The 24749-nt window shown below is 39.8% G+C and overlaps 3 protein-coding genes and 2 long non-coding RNA genes across 14 annotated transcripts; 2 read left to right on the top strand and 3 right to left on the bottom strand.

Moving 5' to 3' along the window:
- Position 1: 1 nt before the first annotated feature.
- On the bottom strand, positions 2-2382 carry LOC107269828 (protein trapped in endoderm-1-like). The gene is made up of 3 exons (XM_015744109.2): positions 1812-2382; positions 965-1211; positions 2-875 (listed from the first exon to the last, which is right to left on the bottom strand). Exons 1-3 carry the CDS (start codon positions 1942-1944, stop codon positions 227-229), a joined length of 1029 nt encoding a protein of 342 aa, XP_015599595.1. The 5' UTR covers positions 1945-2382; the 3' UTR covers positions 2-226.
- LOC107269850 lies at positions 478-3612 on the top strand. Of its 5 annotated transcripts, none has more exons than XR_003060444.1 (5): positions 478-619; positions 704-788; positions 975-1217; positions 2414-3252; positions 3481-3612. It is a non-coding gene; the product is annotated as an uncharacterized LOC107269850 (long non-coding RNA). The 5 variants fall into 5 exon arrangements; XR_003060445.1 differs by lacking the exon at positions 3481-3612 and adding an exon at positions 3350-3441; XR_003060443.1 differs by lacking the exon at positions 3481-3612 and having other exon boundaries at positions 2414-2756; positions 2908-3269.
- Positions 3613-3668: 56 nt separating this feature from the next.
- LOC107269718 (laminin subunit beta-1) lies at positions 3669-13043 on the bottom strand. Of its 2 annotated transcripts, XM_015743875.2 has the most exons (12): positions 12841-13043; positions 12421-12563; positions 11492-11545; positions 11172-11258; positions 10412-10649; positions 9417-10288; positions 9155-9334; positions 8751-9076; positions 8260-8670; positions 7993-8188; positions 5873-7911; positions 4637-5654 (listed from the first exon to the last, which is right to left on the bottom strand). In XM_015743875.2, the coding sequence occupies exons 2-12, from the start codon at positions 12485-12487 to the stop codon at positions 4686-4688; spliced, it is 5439 nt and encodes a 1812-aa protein (XP_015599361.1). In that variant the 5' UTR covers positions 12488-12563; positions 12841-13043; the 3' UTR covers positions 4637-4685. The 2 variants fall into 2 exon arrangements, with proteins under 2 accessions (XP_015599371.1, XP_015599361.1); XM_015743885.2 differs by lacking the exon at positions 11172-11258 and having other exon boundaries at positions 3669-5654.
- A 3043-nt stretch (positions 13044-16086) lies between these two features.
- Positions 16087-24743, bottom strand: LOC107269775 (glycine receptor subunit alpha-2). Of its 4 annotated transcripts, none has more exons than XM_015744023.2 (9): positions 20073-20368; positions 19543-19687; positions 19360-19442; positions 19087-19230; positions 18907-18989; positions 18438-18572; positions 18261-18361; positions 17876-18196; positions 16087-17743 (listed from the first exon to the last, which is right to left on the bottom strand). In XM_015744023.2, the coding sequence occupies exons 1-9, from the start codon at positions 20162-20164 to the stop codon at positions 17558-17560; spliced, it is 1290 nt and encodes a 429-aa protein (XP_015599509.1). In that variant the 5' UTR covers positions 20165-20368; the 3' UTR covers positions 16087-17557. The 4 variants fall into 4 exon arrangements, with proteins under 4 accessions (XP_015599509.1, XP_015599519.1, XP_024943133.1 ...); XM_015744033.2 differs by having other exon boundaries at positions 16087-17710; XM_025087365.1 differs by lacking the exon at positions 20073-20368 and adding an exon at positions 22764-24743 and having other exon boundaries at positions 16087-18196.
- Positions 20900-22758, top strand: LOC107269853. Of its 2 annotated transcripts, XR_001538157.2 has the most exons (3): positions 20900-21941; positions 22014-22091; positions 22200-22758. It is a non-coding gene; the product is annotated as an uncharacterized LOC107269853 (long non-coding RNA). The 2 variants fall into 2 exon arrangements; XR_003060447.1 differs by having other exon boundaries at positions 20919-21941; positions 22014-22758.
- Positions 24744-24749: the final 6 nt, after the last annotated feature.

Genomic DNA, 24749 nt, shown 5'->3' with positions numbered 1-24749 from the left:
TTAATGATCTATTAAATATTTAACTAACACAATTTCGTCCATTGATATTGTTTCTTCAATTGTCTATACATAACATGCACAGACGAATCAAAGAGCTATCAAAAGACATATTTATGTTGTACTACATTGTCAATCTTATAAAAATGAAATACGTCAGTTTTAATATAAAATCGGTCTTTCTTACAATTTTAAAAATTAACTTCTAATTCCGTGTGCTCATTACCTGTCACGTTGGTGGCGGCGAGGACATTTTACTGGAATGAGAGTGAGTGGGTTTTGGTAGAACATTTGGTATTTTGCTACTAGCTGGACAAAGAAGTTGTTTGTATGCTTCACGATAAAACTTATTAGTACCAGCATAAATGAACGGATTTATAACAGAGGACGCCCAAGCAAGTATAGAACTAATGATGTGTAATATGGGAATTTGCATTTTATCATCGACAACATTAACAAGCATAAGCGGCATGAAGCACAGGAGAAAACATAAAAATATTGTAAGCATCAGTCTGGTCACCCTGGAGTCTTCACGGCGATGAAATCCATCTCGTCGACGATTTCCATTCCCGTGAGCTTCCAGATTCTTGCGACTCTTGCGTACTCGCCAATAAATACAGAGGTACGAGACAATTATCACCATACAAGGTACAATGAATGCCAATACGAAAAGAAATTTCTTAGGACTTTTTCCGTCCTTTTTAAGAATCGTACAAGAGAATGTCGTTCGGTCCAGTCCAAGAGTTCCCCAGACTCCCAGTAACGGTGGAATTAACAAAGAGAAGCTAAAGGTCCAAATGGCAATCAGCATTAATATTATACCACGTATTGTATACAGTCTTGCGTAACATTCTGCAGATTTTGATATTAACACGTATCTAAAAAGAAGAGAAAAATATGTTTATCTCTATACATACAACAGTATCTGTAACCGTTTTAATGTAACACATATATAATTATAACAAACCTGTTTATAGTTATGGCGACCATGCTGAGTAAAGAAACAGCAACGTTTCCATAGAAGAATAATGGAAAGATCCGACAAAGCGTCTCACCGAGTATCCAAGCCTCGTTCAAGTACCGGCTGGCTGTCAGTGGTAAATTTATCGCACAGAAAATCAAATCCGAGAAGCAAAGACTTATAACGAAAGCAGTGGTCGCGTGTCTTCTTAACCTGGCGTATCTGAGGAGAGCAACGACTGTCGCCAGATTCCCTGAAAGTCAGTATCCTCACCATAAAGTTCTTATAAAAGATCCAAAGAAGAACTTAAAACATATTATGCAACAATAGTCGTACAGCCGAACGGTCATCTTGTAATAAAATTCTTTACACGTACGTCAGTCGTGTTAATCGACTCAGCTGACGAAGCGCCTGTGGGTCAAGAGGCGAATACGTGAGCGCGAACATTTAACGAGAAAAAAAAATCGAGAGCTACCAAATGAAAGGACGTAGAGTCTATAACCGTGGCCTTGTTCATTGCTACGCGCGTACTACGATAAATCAATAATAAACTCAAATATCGTATACTATTATTATCAATGAAGAAACCAATCAATTATTTTCTGCCATATATCTTCAAACTCTGCAACATTAATTATGACAGTATTTCAGACATGCTTAGTCATCTCTATATATTCTTGCATGACTTCCCGGAGCATATGTCACGTACTCTTATTAAACATTGTGGTAAACCACGATTGTACTCGATTTCGTTTGGTCTATATTATTTGCATAATATATTTCGCAAGGTCTCAGTATGAATAATTTATTGATTTACAATTTACGTTATAATTTATTATTTTAATATTCTTACCCAGTACGCCAACAATGCTGAACACTATTGCACATGCTGCTGCGATGATCGTTACAGCCCTTGGGAAAGATCTATCGTATATTTCAGCCTGTGTGGCTCTTAAGATCGATTCGTTTACAGGCAATTTTTCCATTACCCAATCACTCGACACTTTCCATTTTTTTCTTCTATTTTAACCTCCTCTTGAAAATTATCCCGTTAGTCTTACTGAAATCGGCTGATTACTCAGCTTTGTAATAAATTAAGGAGCCCAGGGAACTGCGATTGCTGTTGGCTTTTCAGAGACTGACGACCTCCGTTCTATGCACACTCCTCCGTCGTTCTTACGTTCCGCGTCTTATCTCCACCACTCGAATTAACTCACGCGTCTTTCCCGCCTCCTTTTTCGTTCAGAGATCAAGCTCAGACACCGCCTAGATCAAACTTAGCTGCAAGAGTAGTCCTTTTCGTTGTATCTAATAACGACGATAAATGTATCCGTCAAGTAAGACAGTCGTAGGATACGAAAAGTCGTCTTAACTTTTTTTTATTGGTTTGAGCTTCTTGCAAGATTTAGTGACTTTAATTATATTTATTAATCTTTCGTATTATCTTTGTTGTAGGGCGACGACGAACGTCTACTCGTACTCTTACTGAGTTCTGCTACTGACTCAGGATCAGAATTTCATTTTCAATTCACCAGGTAACTGCCGATTGCGTTTTAATACATGGTGGGCTGACTTGAATGCGACCTCGTGGGTCCAGGTCGCTTATTGGCGGAGACCTGGGGCAGCTGTTGAGTTTCCCCCTTAGAAGGACGACAATCGGTACAAGTTTGTTCAATGGCAAATAGGCTATGGTCCTGGTACGTAAGTCCTATACAAACTCGTGGACCCTTTAAGGATGACTGAGGCAACGGTTTCTACGGTCATTAAATCATCCTGTTGGATGGGAATTATTTTTGAGGTACTTGCATCACTGATGATTTGTATAGGTGCATTGCTTATGGAAATAATTGAATGTAACAGTCAATTTTTCTTTTTAAATAATTTATCTCTTTCCGTTTCTCTCATTCATTTGACATTACTGTATTCCATTTTTCACTGCTTTTCAATAGAGAAAACTGCATCTGCAGGAAGCGTAGGTATGGACCCCGGATGATATTTATTTTGTAAGATTAGTCCTATCAGTCTAGGTCCATAGTAAATTCCGTTGCTGGAGAAAATTTTTATGCTACGCCTGTTTCTGGTAGCGATAACACTCAATGTCAATGGTGTTCCTCGTGATAATATACAGGATGAGAAAGAGAAAGAGAGAAAGAGAAGCATAGTCGTAATCGTAAAGACGGATAACATATGTACAAACACAATTGCCAAGACGATTAATAGTCAGCTTCATGTTAGTTCTCAACTGAAACCAGAACAACGTTCACATAACTCACATAAGAATAAATTTACCAAAGGTACGATTTTAATTTTACACTGTTTTTGTTCTTCCAAAATTCGTATCGTTACAACAAAAATTTTAACTGATTTTTCTCACCTCCCATTTTCTTGCAGGATTCAATAATTTCTTTACTAATTGTTTAAGTCCCAGTTGTGTTATGGTGCTTGATTATTTTTTTTTTTCAATAATTCTATAGAATTATTCATTCCCACGTCTAGTTTTCATATGATTTTACTTTCCAAAGGTCTCTATGGTTGAGAGCCAATGGTCGGGAGTCTGAATGAGCTCATTGTGCGGACCCTGCGTGATCCATACTTCGGCTGAATTCAACAAAGCTCCCCATTCACGGAATGCCTGCGAGCAGCAGCCTCCGTGAAGGAAGAGGGAGATTTTAGAAACAGCCTTAATGAGGGTGAAAAAAAACTGCGGTCATGTTCTGATATCATTTCTACTGGATAATTATACAATAAGCCAAATTCAATAAGTATATAAAGATAAAATATTCTTATCCGATGTATTTGTAAGAGTTTGATAAGCGACTTATATTTTATACAAGTAAAAAAAAGAATTATAAAGGTTTTTCTTATAATATTAATGGGTGGTCCATAATCTTTTGTGATACAAAGGAAACGGCAGTAATGACGACGATTTGGAATTATCAAAATTTTCACGAGGAATTAATGATTCTTCTTTTTAGTCCACTGCGCCATTATTTTTCATCCAAATGGATTTCGAGTACAATTTTTAGAAACGATTAGGCACAGTTGATTGGACGACTATTATATACTGATATTGTTATCTAAATTTTAATGTGTTCTTTTACATAAAGAAAATATCGATGCTCGTGTCCTTTCATTAAATTTTCTATAGAATATTTCTTAGCTGTATAATTGCAACAAGATATTAAATATAACGATTACAAGGTTTTGGTTAAAGCATTAAAAATTGTCATTCTTACACATTAAATGTCCGTCATTATGGAAGAACGATACTAGCCGATTACAATGCGTTTAATGACGAAGAGTAAAGAAGCGCTTGAAAATAATTCAGATAATAAAGGAAGATAAAAGAAATAGTAAGCCTCTTGACAGAACGTTCGTGGTCCAGATCCTCCATCTCGAAGTGCTAACCTCGGTGATGTAATATATAATTAAAAAAAAAGAGATGTATTTGGCACGGAACGGACAATCATTATAAACAAGTGAGATGCAGCGTGTAATAATATTTCGTATTTACAGATACACAGTCTCACGATAACGTATAGCCGGCCCTGAATCTCTCGCGCAAGAAGAGTGAATACTGGCCAACGTCGCCATGTTTCCAGAAAAGTGGATTGGTACGCTGCCAAATCAGCGAGGTCGACATCCTGAGAGGATCGTAGAAGCCGGAACTTCCCGAAGTACATTTAATCCTTTTTATTTATTTTTTTTTTACAGCAAATTATCGTACTTAAGTGGAACACTGTCTGTAGAACCGTGCCTTATTTTCAATTTCTTGAAGATGACTTTCGATTTTTACAGTCAAAGCGTTCACGTCTTCCATAAGGTCAGTCAGCATACGCTCATTGTCCTTATAAACGCCCTCCATGCCATCAAGATCCTTAAACTTAGTGCTGGTGTCAGCTGTGAGTTCAGAAGCCCTTTGTAACAATTGTTTGGCTCTCTGTATTTCGTTTTTGCTTTTGTTCACGCGATGATTTAGAGCATCGCCAGCAATTTTGTACTCGACTCCGAGACGCTTTGTCTTTTCATCGACTGCTCGGGCCTCTTCGGCGACCTTACCAACCTCCACATTAATTTCATTGACGACAAAGTCATTCTTTAATGATTGCGTCTGGAGAAGGTTTAAACGAGCGTCCAAGGCGTCTACAGCTTCTGTAGTGTTGTCTGCCTTCGTTTGGGCTCCCTTGGTCTCCTCAATTATATCAGTCAAGTCGCGTTCTGATAACTTAATATCACGCTCGGCTTTGTCAATGGCAACCTGGGCTTGATCCTGGGCCGTTTGTGCGTCAGTAAGCAGAAGTACCACGTTACTAGCTAGCGTTTGTTTCTGCGCTGCTATTTCCTTTGCCTCGTTTGCTTTGTCCTTCAAATCATTAGCGAGCTTTAGCTCATCTGCCGTCTCGGAGAGGATCAGCTCAGAGTTGGTAAGAGAGCCGACGATGTTTTTAATTTTATCCGCTAAATTCTTTATGGCGTCGGGACGCAGTTTTATGTCTTTATTCAAAACTTCATCCGCCAGATTGCGCACCATTGTTGGTGTAGACTGGTCCTCGTTCAATGTGCTCCAAATCTTGTCGTTTAGGTCATTCAAGTTTCTCGTGACGCTATCAGAGCGGTTTCTGACATCCCAGGCAATGTTGAAGGCATCCTGAGCATTTGACCTTGCAGCGATGGCGTCTTGCTTTGCTTGAATCATCTATAGAAAAAAAAATATATTATTTGAGATAGTTTCTCCTGCATCTGCCGTTCTTATCTGTACGAATAGAAGTCCCAAGGTTCTGGGCTCTTAAAATAATTCTCCCAGTAGTTTATTCTATCTGGAAACTGTCTTACGTGTCAAGTACTTGAATGGAAGCAGATGGGATATGATTTATTAATTATTTTTATCTTATTCGGTTGCTTAGTGTTACTTACGTTTCTTAAAAGCTGCTCCGCCTCATCTTTGTGGTCTTTTATCTTAGTCGCCTGTTTGGTAGCTACGTCCAATGCCTGATTAGCCTTTGGTACTGCACCTGCGTCGCAGGACAGACTGCCGCAAGATCCACATCCGGCACCACCGCATACGACACTGCATTCCTTCACCTTCTCACCGCACATTTTCAAGTTTAATTCTGGTACAGAATTTGTGAGTTCGTCTAATTTCTCGTTCAATTCGATCAGCGATTCTTTGTTCTTTTCTTGAGCCTCATTCACCAATGAGCGGCTTCTTGCTAGTAGATTCTCGGTATTCTTTCTGTAGCGTTCAGCATCTTTCAAAATGTTAGTGGTGGCATTAGCCATGCGTTCAGAAAGTCTAGATTTTTCAGCCATTTGTTGAGTTACAGTCAATGCTCCCTGAACATTGGCTTCCTGAAGTTTAGTCGCATTGGTACGAAGCTCAATTGCTCCCTGGTGAAGATTGTTCGTTCTGTTCTTCATGTTCTTCAAAGCAACGTCATCTAGATTTACTCTCTGACTTATATTTTCCTGTAAATTATCTACTTCTTCTAGTAAAGTAGCAGAGGCAGTAACGTTTTTACTAAGCTGCTCAGCTAGGTCGTTGAAAATATCCAAATCCTGACTTCTCACGGAAGTGTTGCTTATCAACCCACGTACCTGATCCAGATTGGTCACCATATTCTCAAATTCTACACTGTACACACCCGTGGTACCAACTTTTTGAATACGCGAAGCCTCGCCGATAACGGAAGTCGTCTGATTTCTCAGGCCGTCCAAGATGATGTCCCAGTTATCAAAACATTCGCCGCAGGGCTGGCAACTAGGTGCGTATCCAACGTAACTGCGATCACACTGGTCGCATTTTTCACCACCAATACCTTTTCTGCAAATACACTTGCCCGTCTCACGGTCACATTGTTGACTAGCGGATCCTGCCCGATCGCAGTCACACGGATGACACTCAATATTAGGATTGCCCCAGTAATTGGTCTGGCACTCGTTACAGCGACGTCCACCAAAGCCAGGTCGGCATTCGCAAGTACCGTCGAAGGGATTACACTTGTCAGTGACACTGCCTACAACATCACATTCGCAGGCGTCGCAGCCTTGACCGCTAGCAATTCGCCAGTGATTCTCCTCGCAAGCGTCACAAAGTTGTCCTACCACGCGTGGTAGACATGGACACTGTCCAGTTCGATGATGACAGGATCCAGCGTTCCTGTCTGTACCCAGGACATTACAGCGACAGTCCTGACAATCTTGACTCAATGCGTCCCCATAGAAACCAGGTTTGCAGACTTGACAATTCTGTCCATCCGTATTGTGTAGGCACTGCAGACAGCGTCCTGTATGAGGATCACAGTTTCCTGGTCTATTAAGATCTGTATTCCCACTACAGTCACATGTCTTACACTCTCCACCAGGTATTTCAGGATTCCCATAAAAGTTCTCAGCGCAGGTGTCGCAACGTGGTCCAGCGTATCCTTCGTAACATTCGCAAATTACGTCATGAGTTTCTGGATCCAACGAGCAACTGTCAGCATAGGAATGGCCAGAGTTTATTGTTCCTGGACAAGGACATGCTCTGCAGGGTATATCGACTCCAATACGTGGATCGCCATAGAAGGTCTCGTTACAACGGTCGCAGTTGTGACCAGTTGTAAAGTCACGACAATTTATACAGGCGCCTGTGCGCGAATTACAGATATCAGCATGACCATTACATTCGCAGCGCTGACAATGGGGGAAGTTCCAGAAGCCAGGCTCGCACTCGCCGCAAGTTCGGCTGTAAGTGTTTGGTCTGCATTTACAGCGACCAGTTTCTACGTCGCAGAAATTGTCCAACGCTCCGACGCCATCACAGTCACAGGGAATACAGCCTTCTGAACCGAAACCATAAGTACCTGGGGCGCAACGATCACAACGGCGACCTACGACGTTTGGCTTACACGGACAGAAACCGCCGTATTGTTCGCACAGTAAACTTTTAGACCCGGTTGGATTACATTCACAGGCTAAAATAGGACAGAAAATCTATTAAATTCTTTCAAGGTTTAATTGTATCTAGCAACTTTTTGTTAAGAATATTCACTTACAGTGAGCCCCGTCATAGGCGTAGTATCCAATACTGTTATGGTATTTGCCACAGATCTCCATGATATCAGCTCTATAATCACCAACATTGTTGAAGAATTCGTTACAACGGTATCGCTCGTATTCCTGACGGCGTAATTCACCTAGTGGAGAACCGCTAAAGAAGGGTATAGTTTCGATTCTTGGTCTCAGGACAATCTAGGATTAAAATAAGATCGCTCAGTGCTAATGAACATAATCTATCGAGTAATTAATTTCAAATTAATTACCGAATCCACAAGAATAGAAGCTGTAGGCGTGCTGACGTAATTATTGAATTTTCGGAATTGTAATATAACTTTGTATATTTTTCTGGCCTCTAAACAAACAGAGGGTACAGCTGCGGCGCTTCGAGAATCCTGTGGCAGCTGAACCCAGAGTCTGTCATCTTCTGGTACCCAGTTTGCACAGGGACCATCGGGATCCACAGGACCATCTCTTTCGATTATAATCTGAACCTCGTCCCAAATTCCTGGTTGCACGGGTTCATATCTAACTACAATATCGTAGTACATTGACTTCCTGATGTCCCCAACAGTGAAGTTAAGGGTTGAACCTTCTAGAGCTCGCATGAACCCTGTTCCAGTCCAGGTGTTGTTCCGCCCATCACGATATGGTTCTCTGATGACCACTTGGCAATTCTGCGATAGAAATGATCATTGACTTAGTCATATATATTGAAATTACTATAACTTTTAAGAATCTACATAGGGACACGTACATCTGAGGCACGAGCCAGTTCACCCTCGTAGATGAGGAAGTCCAGGGAACCAGTGTAGTAACTTTGTTCCGGTTGGTTACAAGTTCTGCCACTGACATGAGGTCGACAACGACATTGTCCGGTAACCACGTCACAAGAGTTTTCATAAGAACCACCAGGATCACAATCGCAAGGTTTACAACCATCCTGATCATCAGACAGACCCCAGTACTCAGGAAGACACTGATTACAGTCGCGTGTCGTTACATAGCGTTTGCACGTACATTCGCCAGTAACCATGTTACAACCCTGATTGCCAATGGTACCCAAAGTGTTACAGGTACAGGCTAGAATTCATGAGAAAATTGAGAATAGCTGTAAATATTGAATTTTCCATTTTTCTTATAGGAAAAAAAATGTATTACCTTGACAACCATCAGGATTTTCAATATCAAAGTTCCAGTATCCGTTCTTGCACCGATCACATCTGCGACCTTCAACATTGGTCTTACAATGACAACGACCGGATTCGTCGCCACTAAGGGGGTCAGTTCTGGAGTCACAAATTCCGTCATCCAGGGAACCGCTTGGATCACAATCGCAAGCTGAAATTATTGGACGGATCACAGTAATTACATTGTTACCGTGTAGGAACGACAATAATACGAAATAATGAAATTCACTTACGTTGACATGCATCATGATCCGATATGTCTCTAGTAACATCATGATAGAAGAACGGTTTACATTGTTCACAATTCTGTCCTCTTGTATTGTGCTGACAGTCATCGCAAACTCCTCCTGAGACTTTACCTGATCTCTCATAGACGGCGTCGTCGAAGTGACAAGAATTTGTATGATTATTACAATTGCATATTCTGCAGGCATTTGTCTGTTTCCCTACAGCAGGCTTCCAGGGTACGTCATTGTAGAAGTCCTCGCAATTTTCACAGTTCAGACCTTTGGTATTGTGGGTGCACTCGCATCTGCCATGAACCATGTCTTCCTCATGGAGAACGCCCGGAAGTGGAAGACAACGGGATGCGTGGCCGTAACAGGAACAGGAGCCGCGAACAATCATGTCCTTAATAGCGTAATAATATTTCTCACGGATTTCAGCCCGATCGTCCAGTAAATCATCACCAAGTGTATGTAGCCTGGTAAAGTTGATCCTGAGATTCGTCATCTTCAGCAGATTCTGTACCTCCTTTGAATAAGGATTAGCTATTTGCAATTGGGGCGGAAGAACCCTGAAGATGATTTCACCGTTTGTCGAGGGTTCCACGTTCGAGTAACGCCTGTCGCAGATGACGTCAGTCAATGTCTGTGGTTCTGTCGTCTTCACCCCAGGAAATGATTGTTCACAGTTGTGCGCAAAGTACCGGTAGACCTGCCAGGTTTTCCCAAAGTCATGAGAACGTTCAATCAGCATAGCAGCTGGTCGGAACGTCTGGAAGCGAATAATGATGTGGGTGAAGTGGAACTCGGCTTCCAGATCCAATTGCAGTGACACATTTTCTACTCCGTTCTCAGCCTGCCACCAGGACTCGTGACGTGTCCTGAAAAGGTCGTATAAAGATGCTATGATTGTCTGCTAGGATTTTTAATAAGAGCTACACGGTTAAAAAACCTGTTTAATTCATGCTTATAGAATTCTAATTAAAATATTAGAAGCTAGGTACCCAGGCATATATTTTGTGATAATATTTTCCACATTGTGCTGCTGGGTTGGGTGCGATGCGTCACAGAAGAAACATTTCTTGCGTTCTTTCAAATGAGATACGATACAATATCTTTCTGGTCCACGAAGACCACAGGTAGAGGATGCCGAAAGTCTGTCTTTTCGTCCAATCAGTAAATTTCCTGTTGCTGGGTAACACGAGCTCTGCTCGCAAGGATGTGCGCGTTTGGGATGTGAACCTATTAGTAAATAAAGACTCATTACTTTACATACAATCTCATCTGCTGCATAAACCATTATTATTTTATACCTGATCACCATATAAATGAACCATGAATTACATGTAATTTTATTAATTGACAATTACAGTTAACAAGTGTTAAACCTTAATTCCTAACAAGTATCAATACTAACCCAACTACCAGAACACTACAATTATTAGTTGTGCTCAAGTTTATTTAGTGTCGTGTGAATACCCGTCTTTTTTAAATATCTGCGTTAAAGAGTGTAATATCCATTTGTTTATCCTGGAATTTCTTGGCATTATTTTTTTTCTTCTGCTTTTTAGTAAACCTTGCCGCATATAATTATTTTCTTTAAAAGCGTTTCTAGGTGATACAACAATTATTCGCATTGTATAGACAGCGACAAGTGCAAGGTGGACTATGTTAGCGATAGTAAAAAATATTTAATTTTAAGTTATTGCCATGGTGCTCGTGTCCGATATTGAATACGAGTTTTAAAAAATCCAACTGAGCTACCTCGAAGTTTCGGATAGATCATCGGTATCCGTTGAGGATCTTCAGTAATTACCTCCAAGGGTGATATGTCGCCTCGTCGTATAGATCCTATAAAACCCTCCAATCTTATCTATTGGCTATTTTGTTTAACTATGACATATTTTTTCCTCTCCGATTCAGCAAATCCTTAATTTTTGTAATTCACTTATACCGTTATCAGTAGCCCAATTGAAAAATAACGCAGTGACTATTAATAACGGTATATAATTGACATTAATTTTTCTCGTCAATTCTTAAAAATTAATCATCAGGAATTAAATGTATGAAAAAAAAGGAATCACCTCTGACTGGAAGTCTGCGGTCTCTGTCTCTGCCATACTGGGCCTCGGCTGGATCTGTAAAAATTTCATAGGTTCGTCTCATTTCTTATTTATCATTAATATATAGATTATCAACTGTTAATTTTTAATGTATGAGAAGCGCGGGGATCGATGCCACAAAAAAACACTGGTCAGAGCACAAGGCAAGCTTATCAGAACACATTGAATTTTAGTGTTGCAGACTATTGCGATAAATGGCCGGAAATTCATGATAGTGATACACACTGTGTAAAAGACAGGATGATTTTTCATCTCGTTCCCAAAGCAAATAAGTTTACAACGATAAAATAATAATTTCTCATAAAGTGCATCGTCAGGAAGTATTGTTATTAACAGATTGTATCAATAAAGCATAAGTGTCTATGCTTATGAATATAGGCTCATTTTGTCTTGTCCATTTTGCATCTGCTAAATTTGAACTTTCATAGACAATGGTAAAGATATGAAGGATTTAAAATAAACATCGGAGCATAATCTTTACAATTTTTCATACATAAGATGTCTTAGCTAGACTTTGAAATAGTTTAGATTTCAAGACTAAAATAAACTTGCTGCGCTCGCCGGAATACAGGGTCGGAGGGTCGAACTAATATCTAATCAAGTTGGATAAGGACTTCGACATGTCGCGAGGGGAATGAATGAAAACTAGGGTACGTTACTCGTGGAGAATACTGATTTCGTAAGTATCATCTTTCTTTATTCCCCAGATGAATTTTCCTTGCCGCTATTTTATTTTCATCTAGATCTATTTCATTATCTGTTGCGTATTGACAAATATCAATATTACCCTTATTCGTTGTAAGAGATCATTAGTGGATAAAAAATTATAGCTACAAAATTTCATGCATCCATTCCTTATTGAAAAATGGTACTTCAAAGAATCCACTCACCGGTAAGATAAATAACGAGAAAGCCGAGGACGAGAGCGACTATATAATAGTGACTAGAGGGGACCATCCTGAAATTCCACTTCTTTTCTCTACCTCCGGTCCCTTCAGAACGATCTTAACACACCGACTCCATTTGCCTATTTCTTAAAAAGAGAAAAAAAAACGACTATAAGCACACCAGAAATATCTTACAATTAGATGTATCTGCCATTGGAATGGCTTAAATGTCTTAAAAATATATTACAACAATCACTAAACACAGCGATCATTGAAATATCCATTGAATATTAACAATAATAAAATGGCATCAAAGTCTAGAATGCTTTGGTATATATATTTTACACGTCTTCAATACCAATGTAATTCAGTCAGTTATACTCAGCTTTGCCATAGTATACAAGAAAGATTATAGGTACGTACCTGGGTGGCGATCACGTCGCTCGATCCGGTCCTTGAGGGTTTTGGATGTGTCTAATAGGTGACGTATGAATAGCGCTCGGCGAGGGAGTCGAGAGTAGTGCACGACTATGAAGCACGAAATGAATATTGTAGAGAAAAGGCGAAAAAGAAAAGGAGAGCCGGTGACGCGTCTTGCCGTGCTTCCAGAGCAGCTGTAGCACTCGGCACTGCTCGTCGAGTTGAGTGCGGTGGTTCGGGGACCGAGGAGATGTGGGAGGGATCGGCTCTTAGGATGGAAACTTGCCTGGAAGTTACCGCCATGGTGGTAATATTACCCGGTTGCTTTTACCAAACAGCATTACCGGTAAAGTACCTACTGCAAGGCACGACGCTTCCCCAATAACTATGAAGTAAATCGCACAAGGATTGAACAGATTAGTCAGCCATTTTTAACCTAGCCTATAGGACTGCTTAGGCTCTCGCACTATACCTGTATTTCGTACTTACTACGCGTCGCCGTTCGTTTACGTCCCTTTTAGTGAGTACTTTTAAATCAGGCAAACTTTTCCCGGAAGAGAATACTCGAGGGATAAACTTTTTTGGAAAGGTTCTCCTGTGTCTTTTAAATATCTCCGAATAACAGATGTTTCCTTCGTTTCATCAGACCTTACTGCATTTTCTGGTTTATGCTTATTTCATGGCAAAATACTAGATCTGGATTTGATATTTGTAGCCGCTAAATGGTTTTGGTTAAACGTTTTATTCTTGCATTATATCATACTGGCTATGCACTTTGTGATTTTTTAATGTTCAAATACTTCACTCGTGGAATCTCGAGTATGTTCGATATTGCTCGGCTCGACGACCATTGAAGCAACAAACATTCCAAAATGCGCGTTGAATGAGAAACTGTGCATTCTGGATGTAAGACTTAAGGACAAATTAAATAGTATATAATCATTTTGAAGTATATCAACATTAAATGACTAAATCATCAGCGTCCTGAGGTCCAATTTATCGTTTGAACATTTTACGCAGAAACATTAACCGCCTTGCTTGTAGTCGAAGTTACACATTGCTAGCTCTGAGTGCTTTAGAAGATGGGGATGTCAGGAATATATGTTTGTATGTACATGATCTTAAAGCAGCATTCATACCAAACTCCACTGATTGCTTGGACTATAGGACTCTCTGTTATATAAAACCTAACAATGTTCAAACGCTTTTCATTGATGTACAACAAAACATAAATTCGCTTTTTAACATAAAATATTCATTGGCGTAGGACTGTATTTAAAAAATTTGAAATTAACGAAGGAATAAATTTTATTCGTGATTTCATCAGTACTTTCAGGCCATGACGACTATCAAGAGACATTTGTTCCAGCCCTTTCCTTTCTTGATCGTGTCAAGTACCAACCACTCCTTTTTACTTAAAGTCGTTGTCAGGACTACTGTAATTACTACTCTAATAATTGCAGTGATTATAAATTGAAAAGGAAAGGAAAAAATATTTACTTAAAATTAATAATGAGTATGAAATTTCTAAATTTCGCAGTACTTAATCATCAATGGTGATTATCTTTATGATTTTTATAAATTAATAAAATTCTAGATAGTCTGTCATTTGATATAGTCTGATCTAGTTGCCTCATGTTATTTGGCGGAGACTTACGGAATGAAATCGACTCTGGCTTGAAGTCGATAAGGATTCTTAGTAAAATTAGAAGTCACGTTACTGTCTGTCGTTCTTCTTATCAGACCGATATCGCTTACAAGTACCATCTTCATAGAATAAAGATCAGTTCTGAATTCTACTATTACATTGAGTCAATAATACAGTAGCATAGTTGAATTTATGAGTGATAATTTTTATATCACATCATTACAAAACGTGGTATATGTCATAAATATAAATATTTGACGATATAATTTTGAAAAATTATTTCAGAACATACTCTCTAATGTGGATAACCCTTAATGCCGGTCGTTCTCGTTCTACGAAGTTGCCTAACCCCAACTGAACTTGCCAAATAAGGATGCCAGAAGGAGGACGCGTTGTGCAAAGGGAATGTTGATTTTTTAACAGTACAATAATGACTTGTGACAATGATTAATATTATTTTATATTTTATAGATAATTAATTGTAAATATTCAAGACTAAAAGTCGTACAAGGAATTATTGATGACAGGAATTGTGAAACCGATGATAATTTTCCTAGTATCAGGTAAGTTTTGAAAAATTATTGTGACTCTTATTCTCAGTGTATAAGGAGAATATTGTGAGTAGCTTCTAAGGGATTCATGACTATTTTTAGAACACCCTGTATATATCCAGTCGGTCGGTGGCTTCAGCTTCACACGTGCGGCCCACTTGCATTGCTCGTTCTGCTCTTTGTGTCTCACCAAACGCACAATTAGACTCTGCTTTGCGCAGCGTACAATCGATTATCCTTTTTTATTTTCGTTTTTTAATATTGAATAATTTCATTTAGGACTTTATTCTTTAATGAGTATATATAGATATGTGTGTCTCTATTAGGTTTATCAATTTCTCTCATTTTAAGTGACCTTTACTACATAGGTTACTCTATTTTCTAATCGCCAGTTACCTTATCAACTAAATTTCATTGAAACGAAAAATATACTACGAAATTGGGTCCACGAAATCCTATCTTCTGGATGACGTGATATAACTGAGGAACTCTATGTTTTGTTGTCAAGAGTTATGGTAGCATGATTTATTCTCTCTGCGTCGTTGATTATGTACTATTGTACAAGTTGGATTTTGTTCCTTTTGTATTAAAAATTTTTTCTGTTTTTTTTTTTTCATTTTAATATTCATTCTAAACGTGCCGCGTTCTAGACGACGGGAAAGGAAGCAAGGGAAGCGTGGGTCGTTATCTCTATGTAATGTCGGTTATGATATACAAGTGCCATTGCCTCCACTTCCTGATCTCCTTCATTCTCTTCTTCTTTTTATCCCGTTAGCACGTCCTACTCTTGTACATGTACTGATACTATGTTATGTGAAGAATCGGTGAAGAGCGAACGAGAACCATAAGGAAGTTGTAAAATGGAAATAAATAGTAAATTAAAAATGCGCTCTTAAACGTACATGTGAAAATAAATATTTGATACTGTAGGTAATAATTAGTTTTTATCATAAAGGTGATTGTGTCCTCGATTTATTATCGTATGAGTATCTATGCAAATAAAAAGGCAAATGGCCAATCACTGGGTGAGCAGAAAATCGAGTAATCGTGTCAGTTTGCGCATTTATATATTCTTATAATTACGTAAATGATAACGACGATGCCTTAATTATCGATTAGGGTCCATACAAGAATCCTTACATTAATTCACCACTATTTGATATCATGTGGATACAATGTCATTATTGTTAATCCAATTGATGTACTGTCATTTCAGGAGGGACGCGATAACATCATGAGTCTTACTAGCAATTACATAAAATCTACGTTAAGCACGCGATTTAAATTCGCATTTCGCGTGACATTTTGCTGCAGATTCGTTATTTTTCGTGTTCATTATTTTATGGTACTTCTCAAAAACGAATCCCCATTAAGTATATTCATTGCGCACGTGTCATCGAAATCTCGATGACTATTGACACATTTTTAATCTTTTTTTTTTTTGACAATTATGAGCACTTGTCTTTTTATTATAATTTTTGTTTAACTATTCACGTTTTACGTATGTATAAATGTTTTCATGCGCTACAATCATATACACTGTTTACAGTAAACATAAATTCAGAAGGACCGTGATATCCTGAAGAAGTCAATAATACTCTTTTGTTTTAAAAATTTTTCACTTTCGATACAGGCAATTAGCGTAGATAGGTATTACGATTTGATAATTTTTTCTTGTACTATTAAGTATACGCGCGTGTGGCAATTTCATAATTCACGTGTTTAGTTTATGCCTAAAGATATTTTGAAAATAGCAAATCTTTCGAAATTTTGGATATTTAATAGATCCTATTTTTTTTAATTAGTCTAAGTACTACGCTATGAGGTAAATCAGGAGCGGATACGAATTCTCATTGACAATCGCCTGGAAGCAATGGACGAATATTCCGTCGATCATTTAGAGTTCAATCAATCTCTAAGAACTTGAATAATAATATTTATACAACCGTGCATAATTAATTATCCTCTAAATTATCAGCCGTCATATTAATAAACGTCAGATGACTCTTTCCGCGCAAGTAATACAAGATACCTCGAACGAACAATCTATCAAAAAGACTCCGCGAGCGAATGAACGAGGTGGGCGGATTTCGCGCACGACACGACAGAATTCTAAAAATGATAATTGACTAGCTATATAAATCGAAAAAGTTACCCATGAAAATAAAATAAAAAGCCTCAAGTATCTCAAAGAGTGCACCGACTGACCCCTCAGCACCATTAGTCACTTGATCAGCCACTTCCGGCTTCAATGATACCAATTCCAGATCTATGATCCATCCAACAAAAAAATGCCCTAAATGCATTTAAAAATGCATCTTCCACAAATGAGCGAGCGTACAAGCATTTCTGCCAAAAGACGTCAATTACTTTTAGTATCAATCAACATCCCATCATGATCGATCAATAAAAAGCAATGCGCATCACGCATCGAATGATTTCCTGATCTCGATCATCAACCTCATGGTATGCTTGATCCTCCCTCTAATTATATAATATCATCCTGATGCAATTCTTCTTTTTAGATATACTCGGCGAACATAATCCAATAGGTGACATTGAGTACGGCGAAGAGGAAAGGGAAGAAGACACGAGAGACCCTGTCGATGTTCAACGCGCGCATGCGCGCCTTCTGCGCCGGTGTCGGTCCTGCTGGTGGTCCGGTGTTTGACTTCTGCGATCGGCCAGACAGCAACATGGCATTTTCCTGTGTGAGAACGATCTCAACTTGAACGCCGGCAGGACTAGTCCCATCCGTGCCTCGTAAGGTCGTCCTTTCCACAGCCTTCGAGGCACGGAAGTCACTCTCATGCTTTGGAGCGCCATCCAGGCGTGTTACCTTGGTGGCGATATCGAATATCTTGTCAAGTTTCGTCGTATCCGTTCCAGTGGATGAGGACGGTGGTGGCGGCGGTGGTGGAGGCTTAGCGGGTGGTGCATCATTGTCACCAAGTACAATATTCACCAGGCAATATTCCATCAGGGCCATGAAGACAAATATGGTGCAGACGGACATGAAGGCGTCCACTGCTTTCAAATAGGACACTGGTGGCAATGATGCTTGACTCTTGGCGTGTTGAGTGGATAACGTAAGCAAGGAAGTGACTCCCAGGGTTACACGAGCCGGAGCAGCTTCCGGTTTTATCCAGAAGGAAACCCACTGAAAGAAACGTTGGTAATATTTATTTTCCATTCTCATTTGACTTTTCTTTTACTAAACTTACCGACATTATTACTATCAGGCAGGTTGGAACGTAGGTGTGGAAGAGGTAATATCCAAGACGACGCTTCAGCACAAAGACAACTTCCAGGCAGGTGAAGTTACCTGGGTGGAAATGACAGAATTAATGAAATCGTTCGGAATACCCCTTTTGTCAGAAGACTTTGGTTTTAAAACCCACCGGTGGAGTAAACCTGCGTGCAATCGGCTGTGTAATTTTTCACGAGCTGCAACTGGGGCAACTCAATGTTCTCGTCGACGACCAGGGGAACGTCGGGGTCCCACTGGAAGATCATTTCATCCGTCGTGTGCGACACTGTTGACCGAGTTGTTTTGTCTTTATAAATTTGTAAGGATTTTTACGTGCGTCACTACATTTACCTCCTATGGCCCGTTTAAATGCTACTGCGAGCTCTCTTTACCACAGCTTATATCAATGAGACTAACCCTAGCGTCAAACTGTGGTACTAATTTTTCGTTTTAACTACCGACCTTTCTTCTTTGTCTTTCTGTAACCACGTTCTCCCTTTGTGGATTCGAGAGCTAGCTTTCTTTCACTTGTTAGTTCGCTGCGTTCTTATTCAGAAATTTTAACTGATGCATCTCTTCTAGTCTATTTTCAATGTAAGAATAGACAATCGACTACTCACGGCTTTCCATCTGTAATTTACACTCCTGCGTGTCGTGGGGATAAATCAGGAAGTTCATGGCGCAGGATAATTTGAGGGTTAGTCTGAAACGGTAGTAAATTGACAAATTGTTCTGTGCAAGGTGAATTGTGTGTAAAGGATAACTGGTCTTTGAGCTAATGTAACATTTTATACACGCACTTCACCATGTAGAGGATAGTTTTGTCTTTGTAGAGCCATAGATAGTGATTCGGTATCGTCATAGTCTGGAAGGTGACAGATTTGGCATTCTTGAAGAAGGAATCTGGTCTCCACATATTCTTGAGCCAATCGACTTCTAGCAATCTTAATAAGTATTGTTTAAATTTAAAAAAAAATATATTTAATTGAAACTGTGTAAATCTTGTTATTAGTTAATGGAACTGGATAACATGATAAGTCAATACTGTTGAATGGCATTGATCTGTTCCGTACCTGTACTCAGACGTCATGTTCTCCGGAAGTCGTAGTCTGTTATCCTTCCATGTTTGCGCGAAGAAAATGTCCGCCGCGTAGGTCTGAAATGCAGGCAATCGAATTCCAGTTATGTGTCCATGAAATCTTTTGATTCTTTGATATCCATTTGTGGATTTTTGTTGTATGAAGATATTTCTCTACCATTGAATTCTCGTCGATGGAATCGAGACCCATCACTGTCACATGAAAATACACGACTGTAGCTTGGCCATCTTTCTTAGGTGGTCTCATCTTGTCGTAGAGTTTTGGATCTTCTGGTAGAAGATCGAAGAATTCCAAACTTCTCCTGAAATTACCATGGGAATTCGTTTGCTGTGCGATTGGACTAGCTATTGTCCGGTAGCCATTTAATTGTAGACGGTTGGACAATTTTGTTAAAAAAATTCGATAGAAAAACTCCTAGAAAAAACTAATACAAATATTTTCTGCTAATTGTTCAGCATAGGATTTTGACATTGCTTGTATTTATAGATCACAATTAATAGTTGTTTAGCACAATTTGAAATTCAAGTCTGACAATCAAAATCGAAATGGTCGCTTCTGCTGTTTACAGAGGTATTTAGCAGTAATCCAAGTAAGACTACTCAGTGATCCAATTAAGTCCAGACAATTGAAATTGACAAATAAGTTGATTTAAAAAATTGTATGAATTTTCCATAATAATATCTTACTGTGCTTCGGCGCTCGTGGTTAAAAAGAATATGAGAAAAAGAGAAGAAACAAAAGCGGAATACATCCCGCCACCAGCGCGTGCCTCGTCCATATCTGCACTTTAGCGCATCTTCTTAGTTTTTGGCCAGTCAAAAAATGAAGAATGCAGAAAAAAATACGTAAAACAGGTGATATCCAACACGGCCTAAAAGATCAGCTTCCTGAAGAAACAATCCGCGTCGCAACCCGTTCGCCAAAATTCGTCGAAGCTTCTCGTGAGGACGCGTACCGACCGACTGACTTCTTGCAGAGATTTTGCAGAAGTTGCAAAATCGTTGCCCCGGTGGAGGAGCAAGAGGAGTCTATCAGGAGGTAGAGGAGAAGGTAGATGAGTTAGAGAAGCCAGAGGAGCATAGTAGGTGGACCCTAGAGGTACCACCCACCCCTGAAGCAGAGGGGTAACATCGTGACGTTGTCAGGGGGACGATTCGATGGAAGGGTGGATCAAAGTATTGTAGGATGCTGCGACGAGCTTAAAGAAAGAAGTGGTGGTAATCCCTCTGGACTCCATCACGGTTCCCAATTCAACTCCCCCTTGTACCCCAATGCGGTATCTGACGACTTCTCCCCCAAGTGTTACCACTTCAACCTGATGCCAACTGCCTGGTTGCGCAAGGACCGTCTTCCTGTTCAAAAGTAAGCGAAGACACTTACCCAAAAATCTCAAATCATCAGCAGGTCAAGTTTCACGTGACCTTAAACAATATTGAATAACAACAACAAAAAAGTCACGTCGTCAGCGTTCACCATTTTTTTTTTTTTTTTTTTTTGATGATTTTTGACAGCTACTAAAAAGATGGCGCATAATCGTACCACCGTAAAGGCCACCGGAACACCCTGGAGTTAAAGGGTTACCGATAACCTATAACGACGTCTAGATGCCTTCATGGACTAGTTAAAATCTGGTTAAAATGCCAGTGCCTAAACAGCAACACTTTAAGTGGAAGTCGTGAATACCACGAGCGCCTCCGCTCTCACACCCTGGTAACTGTCGCTATTTGGAGACCGCAAGAGCGGCCGAAGCGACAAGCGAGTGAGCGGCCGACATGCCAGTCGATATATCGATCGTCGAAATTGTGCCGCGAATAGAAAGCGTCGTTCCCTGGAGTGGCCACTCTTGAAGGAGGAGGCTCAAGCCCGTGGGACCAAGCCAGGGTGTAGAGCAGAGTGTGTTAGGGTGCCTACTGTACGAAGCCAGTACCTAGGCAATACGAAGGGGTTGAGGAAGATAAGTATCTCTCAGCTATATGCGCGTCGCGTTACAATGTCCGCAATTACGATCGTTAGAAGTCGCTACGAGCTAAGAAAAGGAGTTCACGAGGATCCCGATTTCAGTCCGTGAGTAGAAATCCTTTTATTTTCCACAGACGTATTTTTTCTCTTCTGTTTACAGGATTACCAATAGTCGTAGAGAATTTTCAAACGAATCTAACACGAAGCGTGTGACTTGCTGTACCACGAATGGCTGATACGGCTAAAGTGGCGTCGCCTAGTGTCGATCCTGCGTATTAATTAGGTATCGCCACATCGGTCCCTTACCGAGTGGCAGGCTTGGCGCCACTTGATTCCCAGAATCTGATGAAACCTTGGAGACGTAATATACCGGTAACGAGACATTGAGTACTGTTTCCGTCGCAATCAGGTCATCGAGTCTATACTGAGAAGAGTACTGTCGGGTAGCTTCATGCTCCTTCACAGATCCATCTCACTCCGCATTCTGCCCCAGTAACGACCGCAGTCTATGCGTCGTACCCTTGCTGACGTCATTTCCAAGAGGCTGACAACTTTGTCATCGATTTAATATCTTTTAACGAATACCCCATTTATAGGTAACTATCAAAAAGATGATACGGATCATCATCCAACCAATGTAATACCTAAAGCTATTTTTTGCTTTCCAGAAACAAAAGACACGCAAGGGTCCTTTAAGGTTAGTCCCAATAGCCACATAACCCTCATCACTCTATACCAACAATAAAGTAAGTCTCTATAATTTTACAATCGTCCTTTAAATCTCTGTCTCACGAAGTAGTCTCTCTTCAAGTCAAACCGGATCTTCTTACTTTTTGCATCTTTCCGTAAATTAGATTCCTGAAACCGCTGTCAGATAGCACTTATATACAGAGGCAGTTTTCCGCGAACGTCAGCTGGGGTTTGCTACGTATGTAGCTAGGTACTGGCTGTCTGGTAGGTATGTAGGTGGTGCCTAGGTGGAAAGGTAGGTAGGCCAGAAACGTAGCCGTAGCAGCCGAGACTTGCTGAGGAGCATTTGAGATGGTTGAAGACGATGCACGATAAGCACGCTTCGTCTCTCTTTCTTCTGACCTCATACCCTCTCTGTGCCTTATCCTTCCTTCCTCCCAGTCCTCATCCGCGACTCCCACATGACGGTGCAACCTTAACCTCTCTTTCTCTCCCGCACGACCTAATAGAACCTTCTAGCTGTTTCCTAGCGATTGCCAATTGTCGTGTGACTGCCGACATAGGCGCTTAACAAGGTTACAATTGTCTATCCGTTTTTGTATAGCCTTATCTTGCGGTATTTAAGAATTCTTTTCTTACACGCCTTGCCATTTTATTATTGTATATAATATTGCTCGATACTTTTCAGTTATCGACTAATGAATAAATATAATTTATACTATACCTACCGTCGTCAGGCTGCGGCTGATGTCTCTGCGATTCTCACGGAGCGAATTTCCTTCCAACATGGCGGCTGCTACTCGATGCGAATTCAGTTCGAGATTGACGAGAGGTAGCGAATAAAGTGTGATCGTTAATTAAAAGGGAAGCAGTCAAAGTCAGTGTCGGTAGGATAGATGACATTTATTTAATTATTCATAATTATTGTTTACGCTACTGATACTATATTTATATATAGTTTACCTACAATTATGTCAATAATTATGCACGAATTCAAAGGATGAGTGAGTTTCGCGTTTATAGCCTGTGTCGGTGTTACAATCTTTTTAATACGTAATGGAGATGATGCCGTGCCGCTTTTTTTTTTTTAAATATCGATCTGCCGAACGACGATCGGTCATCGACGATATTCGAAGTGGATATAAATTTATAAGATTTAAGGATCGCTATGTCTCACGAGATTCTGATTGTGCATGTATGAAAAGTCGAAAATGCAATGGACAATTTTTTGGATGCACTTGCGACCTTATCTGATAATTATTTTACGACTGTCTCGAATGTGATTCTCGTATCATTTATTGTTTCGACATGCACAGCCCTACTTTTGCTAATCATAATGTGAGCGAGACGCATGCAATTCTGTTGGAACGTTTTTCCATTTTATTTTTGAAAAATTAAACTAGGTTACCCCGCACGACCGGGTCGCTCGTAAATTCGTGTATCTTTAATAAAAACGATCGATCGAACCGCAAAGATCATTTCGATTCGGCAAAATTTTGTAGAATCGTTAACTATCAAATTTTTGTGAACATATCTTTTTTTTTCTTCACTGTAATAATAAAGCTCTTCACTGTAGATTTTTATTTTTGATAATGCCTCAAGAGTCTGATGAATAAAAACAAAAGCTTCTAGTACTTGCGTCAAGTACACCTCAAGCAACCGTAAAGTACTTAACGAAAAAAAAAGAAAAAAAGAGTGGTAACCGTCTGAACAGCGCGAAATAAGAAAATCGGAAATTCAAATACCACTACATTAATATGCAGGGAATAAAATTCGCAATTATCATAATTTCATGAAGAATCCATGAAACTGCACACAGGCTCTCTTGAGAACCCTCATAACGACCAAAAAAAAAACAATCACCACTCTTTTCTTTCTACAAATTTCAAGACATAATTGACAGTCACGGCTAAAAATTGCGAGTAAACAAACAAATTTACACAAAACATAGCTCCGTCCCGCAGTATAAAATGACTTTGACGCGTCAGCAGTCCTTTATCAACGAATCAATAAAAAGATCCAAATCCATGAGACGAGAGCGCAAGCCGCAAAAAGAAAAAAGATAATGCTTAAGCAAAAAATAGATCGATCGACATTCGCACGGTCATGAATAATTTAAAAAGAAAAATCTCTCCATAATATGTATATATATATAAACCAAATATCCCATGAGCATCTTTCCACAGAGTTCATCACGGCACGGCAAGAGGCTCATCTTGGATTGGACACAATCCGGCACAGGATATTTCATCACCCGGATGGATAACGACAAAAATACGAGAAACAGAGACTCACAGCGAACAAAGATCGTCTATTTAGAGAGGAAGAGAGTGACGAGTCTGCTGGAAAAGAATGGATGATGGATTTTTAGGAGATGCATCGGAAGGGTATATGGACAAGGACTGGGGGCGGGGGGGGAACACATGATCAAAAAATTTAAGAAACATGGAATCATGGCAGCGATAGGAATGATTTCTTGTGTTTTCTTTTTCTTTCTTTCTTTGTTCTCGATGATCATCGAGGAAGACGCGAAACGTTTCTCTTACCAGGATTCGCATAAAACATTAGCCACGTTTCGTGGGGTGAGGGGTTAAGAGGCGGGGAGGGAGGAGGGAGGAGTCGTAGAGATCAAGGATGGGTATATATATATTCCAGGAGAATTTGTGTATTGGGGTGAATAGGTAAATATGTGGTGTTGGGGGGGTTGGGGGGGG

The sequence above is a fragment of the Cephus cinctus genome, unplaced genomic scaffold, assembly GCF_000341935.2.
Source record: "Cephus cinctus unplaced genomic scaffold, Ccin1 Ccin1_scaffold0076, whole genome shotgun sequence".
In the NCBI taxonomy this organism is placed as follows: domain Eukaryota; kingdom Metazoa; phylum Arthropoda; class Insecta; order Hymenoptera; family Cephidae; genus Cephus; species Cephus cinctus.
Note: the sequence above shows the minus strand (reverse complement) of the source record. Positions and strands in the feature narration are given on the sequence as shown.